At 32.8% G+C, this 5610-nt stretch overlaps 1 protein-coding gene across 1 annotated transcript; it reads left to right on the forward strand.

Annotated features, from left to right (window-relative positions):
• Nucleotides 1–787: 787 nt before the first annotated feature.
• LOC110778808 (axial regulator YABBY 3) lies at nt 788–5173 on the forward strand. The gene is made up of 7 exons (XM_056837504.1): nt 788–1328; nt 1437–1634; nt 2020–2167; nt 3451–3499; nt 3612–3687; nt 4160–4240; nt 4758–5173. The coding sequence occupies exons 1-7, from the start codon at nt 1188–1190 to the stop codon at nt 4842–4844; spliced, it is 780 nt and encodes a 259-aa protein (XP_056693482.1). The 5' UTR covers nt 788–1187; the 3' UTR covers nt 4845–5173.
• Nucleotides 5174–5610: the final 437 nt, after the last annotated feature.

Raw genomic sequence — 5610 nt, forward strand, 5'->3', positions numbered from 1 at the left:
TAGGATGAGTATCGAGTACATATTTAATCGGATTGAATTTGATCATTGAGGAAGAGTTACTGTAGTGTAGAGTGTGGAAAAGGGAAAAAAAGAGACAAAAAGAGTTCTGGAAAAGCTTCAAGTATATATGAAGTATGTGGGGTTGACATTATGGGTCCCAAATTATTTGGGTGCTATAAGTTGGTTTATAGGGTCATCAATCTCATCATCGACTAGAGGTCGATCTAATAAATATAACGGGTTGGAGTCTCAAAAGGACATAAATTGACTGATCTCTAACTTAAAGAAATTTTCATGAATAGTTATCGACACACATAACTTTTTTTACAGTTACAACAAAAAAAAGAAGAAATTTTAGAACAGCAGACACCTTATCAAACCCGAGCAAAGATATTGGGTGTCACTTAATTATCATCACCATGATCAATTGAACCCGAAGTTAATTATAGGTACATAATTAGATCAAGCTTTTACCCTTATAAGAATTCCTTGAAATGAAAAAACACGTTTTAGTTTAATTAATTTGTCGACAATAAATAAGAGTACTTGGTATTGAATAGAGAGAAGGCAAACATGAATAAATTTTGTAAATGTGACAAAAGGAAAGCAACAAAAATGTAGAGTCAGAAATAAGTAAGACGAGAGTAGAATTAATTAAGAAAGAAAAACACTGTAGCAAAAAATAGGCCTTTTATTATGTAGGTAGTGGAGCTTTCAAGTTGAATGTGAGTATATATAATTGGTATCATCATAACACAATTACACAAATTCAACCTACATACAATCATACATACATACACTCTCAATTCTCAATTCTCAATTCTCAATTCTCTGTCTTTTTCTCCCTCTCAACCCTCATTTGTTAACACCAGATCCCCAAAAGGGAACTATCTAGCTAGGGAATGCTGTTAATCTATCTACACTCACTCACTCACTTATAAAAATTAAAACTTTATAATAAAAATAAAAAGTATAGTATATAAAAAATAATAAAAATAGTGTATAAGATAACAGTATTGGACTGGCATGGGCTACTACAAATAAAACATCACCGATCCATCAGTCAGTAAATCAATCTCCATCCATCCATTCATATATCCCATCAAAGAGATCATATCATCTTCTTCACTAACAAATATTCACATACTTACAAACTTTAGAGAGAGAAATTAAACACAAACAACTCAATGTCGTCGTCTTCGTCGTCAACAACCGGTAGTGGTGGTGGTGGTAGCGGGTTTGATACTACTCCACAGACTCCAACTGAACATGTTGTTTCTGATCAGCTTTGTTATGTCCATTGTGAATTCTGTGATACTGTCCTTGCTGTAAGTTCATTTTCAATTTATAACAACTGTCTTTTTATTTCTATACATTCACCTTTTATTTTTTTTGCAATTTGTTGTTTATTTTTGGTATGAATGAAAAATGTGCAGGTGAGTGTGCCGAGTAGCAGCTTGTTTAAGACTGTGACGGTGAGGTGTGGGCACTGCACTAATCTCTTGTCAGTCAATATGATGGTTCATCTCTTGCAGGCGGCCGCCCCTTCGCCGCCTCTGCTTCCTCCTCCTCCACCTCTTCCTCATCATCTTTCACATCCCTCTTTCTTCAACCCCCCTCACAATAATCTTTTGGTATGCTTCTTTTCCTTTTCCTTTTTCTTTTTAGTACTAAATTTGGCTTATTTTGATTTACTAGGGTTCATTTTTTTTCTTTGATTGAAATGTAGGCTTTGGAATTGATAGATTATAAAACTAATATTGGGGCATCAACCATCAGCTTAAGCATTTGGTTGATTTGGTCCTTTGACATGGTGATAACTAAATTAGACGAAGAAGCTAATTAAGTATATATAATTGTATGATTTTACCTATGACTTACTTCTGAATTGGTAGTCACGTTGATAATGTAATCTGAACTAATAACGTGGAGACTCCCTCATTAGATACTTGTTGCGAAAAATTCTAACTAGTAGGAGTAAAATTGTTTGTATGTTGATGTAATATTTATGCGTAATAGGAGGAGATTCGGAGCTCAACACCAAATATACTGATGAACAATCATCATCAGCCTATGTTCAATGACCAGATGATGTCCATTCGAGGAGGCGATCATCTTCACCACCACCATCAAGAGATCCCTAAACCACCTCCTCCAGTCAATCGGCGTAAGTCCCTCCATTTCCTTCTTAATCACTTCTTTTCCACGCTCGTCTATCCAGGCCTTATGGTTAGGGTTATAGGAGGAGAATAGTATGAACTAGTATTAATTCGACTTCACCATAATATATAAATAGAAAAATGTTTACAATTAGGAAATTAAATAGCCAATCTATCCTATTTTTCCCGTTTTATTTGAAAATTATTTAACTTTTAGGGCCACAAAATACAAGTTTAGAGTATTTGGTTTTTTCCAATAATTAGTTAAAATAAGACAACATTTAAATCTACAGTTATGCTTAGCCCTAAATAGACATGTCAATTTAAGAAAGAAATTTGATTGAGTGGTTTTAGATTCACACCACCCCCTAACAGATTTTGGTCCAGTTTACTTACAAAGTTTTCTAAAAATAAACCAAAAAGATAAAGTTATCTTTCTTTTTCTCTTCATTCATCACTTTCAATTCACTGTTTGTACGGAGTACTTGAACTTCTTTCATTTGGAATTTGGTACCAAACACGTTTTCCCTAAACTTCTTGAATCGAAATTCTCCTAACAATTTGTATGAGTACCTTTAAATCATGTACTTTCGATCAATTATCAAATCGAAATTCTCCTCATTAACAATTTGTACGAGTACTTTTAAATTATGTACTTTCCATTATAAAATAATCGGAACTAGGGCAATGTATGAAGTTTTTATTATTAACTCCTACTCCGCAGTAAATAAGCTCATTATTGTTAAGATCGGAAGCTGAAAATAGTTAATTAGGTTACAATCCAATCATGATTTCCTCCTAAGAAAATCTTACCAGCCTAAAACTAGTTACTTGTCATCATTAGAAGTGAAAATCATAATCTATAGAATTAAACGTTGATTTACTTATAATGCTGATGTACGCAAATTTGATTGATTTAGGAGTACAGTGAGTAAAAAAGGACGAAAAAATAATAATAACAAAGACATGATTTCAAAGTTAGTTAGATAGGTAGCCAAGTGTATGTCCCCCACACAACCCACAGAAGGGACATATAAAATCCAAGAAGAAGCATTTGATCTGATGGGATAGATTGATTGATAATGGTAACAGAATGGTATGATGAGGTTATGATTTAGAGTGAGAAGATCGATTCTATTGATTATTGGAATTTATGAATTGAATGCAAGAAACGAAAATGAAAAAAATGTCAGAAAAAAGTGAGTTTAATAATTAATGTGGTTTTTGTTGTTTGTCTTGTTTGTTTATATGTTGTTTTTTGCATGTTTATATGAATAAATGTCTATCACAGCTCCAGAGAAGAGACAGAGAGTACCATCTGCCTATAACAGATTCATCAAGTTAGTACTCTTCTTTTTTTTCTTCAATAAATCCGTTTGAATTAATAACGTGACAACTAAATCAGGGCAGAACCGCAATTGCTAATGGAAAAGAAATGTAATTGTTTTGTAGGGACGAAATTCAACGAATCAAAGCTGGAAATCCTGATATTAGCCATAGGGAGGCCTTCAGTGCTGCTGCTAAGAATGTAAGAAATCCTTTATATTCTCTGTTTTTTTTTTTCCTTCAACTAAATTTAGAATTTGGCTAATTTTCAAACGAAAATGATAAAGGTCGCAACATGCGACCTTTAAATCGTGTCACAATGATGACATGGCATGCTTATGTGTCATTATTTAAATTGGAAAATAAAATATTTAATTTATATATCCTACTTTAAATGTTTCAAAAAAAACTAGGAAAATCTTAATATTGTAATTTATTTCTTTATTTATATCGACTACCTTATTTACATATTTTCATAGTAAAAATATTGCATTGATAGTAAAAATATTATTATGACTCATAGCCTACGTGTCGCCTATATGTACCAATTAAACTGCGACACGTAAGATTGCGACAACTAAATGTTGTCGCAACTTGCGACCTTTATCATCACCCATTTTCAAAAATGGCTGAAAAAAATATTGATATTTCAAATTGTATTGCATGTAAAAAAGTGGGCCCACTTTCCACACATTCATTTCGGCCTTATGCCTGATCATCAACCCGTGAAGAAGGCTAACGTGCGCCAGCAACAGGTACGTACGACTACTCCCACTATGTAGCCCTAACCCTAGAAAGTACAAGTACTATTTTCCTTGAAAAAATTATACACAAAATTGGAACATTAGGAAAAATAATGTTTCCACATTAATAACCAATGTACTGTTACATCTTTTAACTTGTACATAAAACGAAATAATTTCTTTAATTTTTGTCAAGTACGTACTTTGAATGGCTCATACTGCCTCCGTTTCAAAAAGATCTTTACGCTTTGAAAAATGTGTCTAAAAATCAAAACTTTGACCCTAAATTCTCACTATTATATCTATAAAAAAATTATCATGAGATATCTTGTTAGATTCATCTCTAAATGTATTTTATAAATATCAATTTTTTATAATTTTTTTTCCATACAAAATTGGATATATTAACGGTCAAACATTGCACCGGAGTCCGCACAAATAGTAACTGGAAAGATCTTTTTGAAACGGGGGTAGTAATTGATAGTGGTGTTAATTTAACATGCATACTGCGAATTTGATTGGTGTGTAGGAAGGAGAGCACGATCAAGTTCTGATGAAAGAAGGCGGTTTCTTAGCTCCTCAAGCTAATGTGAATGTGGGTATAGGTCCCTACTAAGATCAATTAACGACAAACTAAACATTAGTTGTAAGGTAGAAAAATCTTAATTAATCGAGTACTTTGTACTACTACTACTACTACTACTACTTAATTATTATGTGTAATATTTGGCGCGCAGTAGGGTTTAATTTCTTCTTCCCTCTCTATCACTAGCTTTTTCACCAGGTGCATGCTTCTCTCTTTTGCACTTACATAATTACTTCTAGGAGTGGTTAAAAACTCCTTGATGAATTATTTAATTTGGCTTTTAAGAGAAGAGAAAAGAGACCATGGAAAATTGATGTGAGCATATGTTATATATTAATGTTATTGTTAAAACTTGTTAACATCTGATTTTCCAACTTAATTAGCTACTGCATCATGATGTTAGTCCTTTTTGTTCATTGTGTCTTTTTAATGCCGCGGTTACCTTATATATTTATATCTAATGTTTGTAAGACATTCTTTTAAGATACGAACGACTAGAAATCAAGTATTTTTCAACTTTTCTTGTCGCCACTCAAGTCTTAGAACGATGACAATTGAATCTTGATTGCTAGAGGAAGTATTGTGGACAAAATAATTCAACTCATGCATGAAATGACCAGGATTTCATCATTTAATTAAGTGTCACTGTAATTCCACCTTACACCAATGGAAGTTCTTAAACAGTTTTACGAGGGGACCAATAGAAAAATCGAAAATGATAAAGGTCGCAACATGCGACCTTTAAGCCGTGTCACAATGATGAAATGACATGCTTATGTGTCATGATTTAAATTAG

Source organism: Spinacia oleracea, chromosome 2 (assembly GCF_020520425.1).
Source record: "Spinacia oleracea cultivar Varoflay chromosome 2, BTI_SOV_V1, whole genome shotgun sequence".
NCBI lineage: Eukaryota > Viridiplantae > Streptophyta > Magnoliopsida > Caryophyllales > Amaranthaceae > Spinacia > Spinacia oleracea.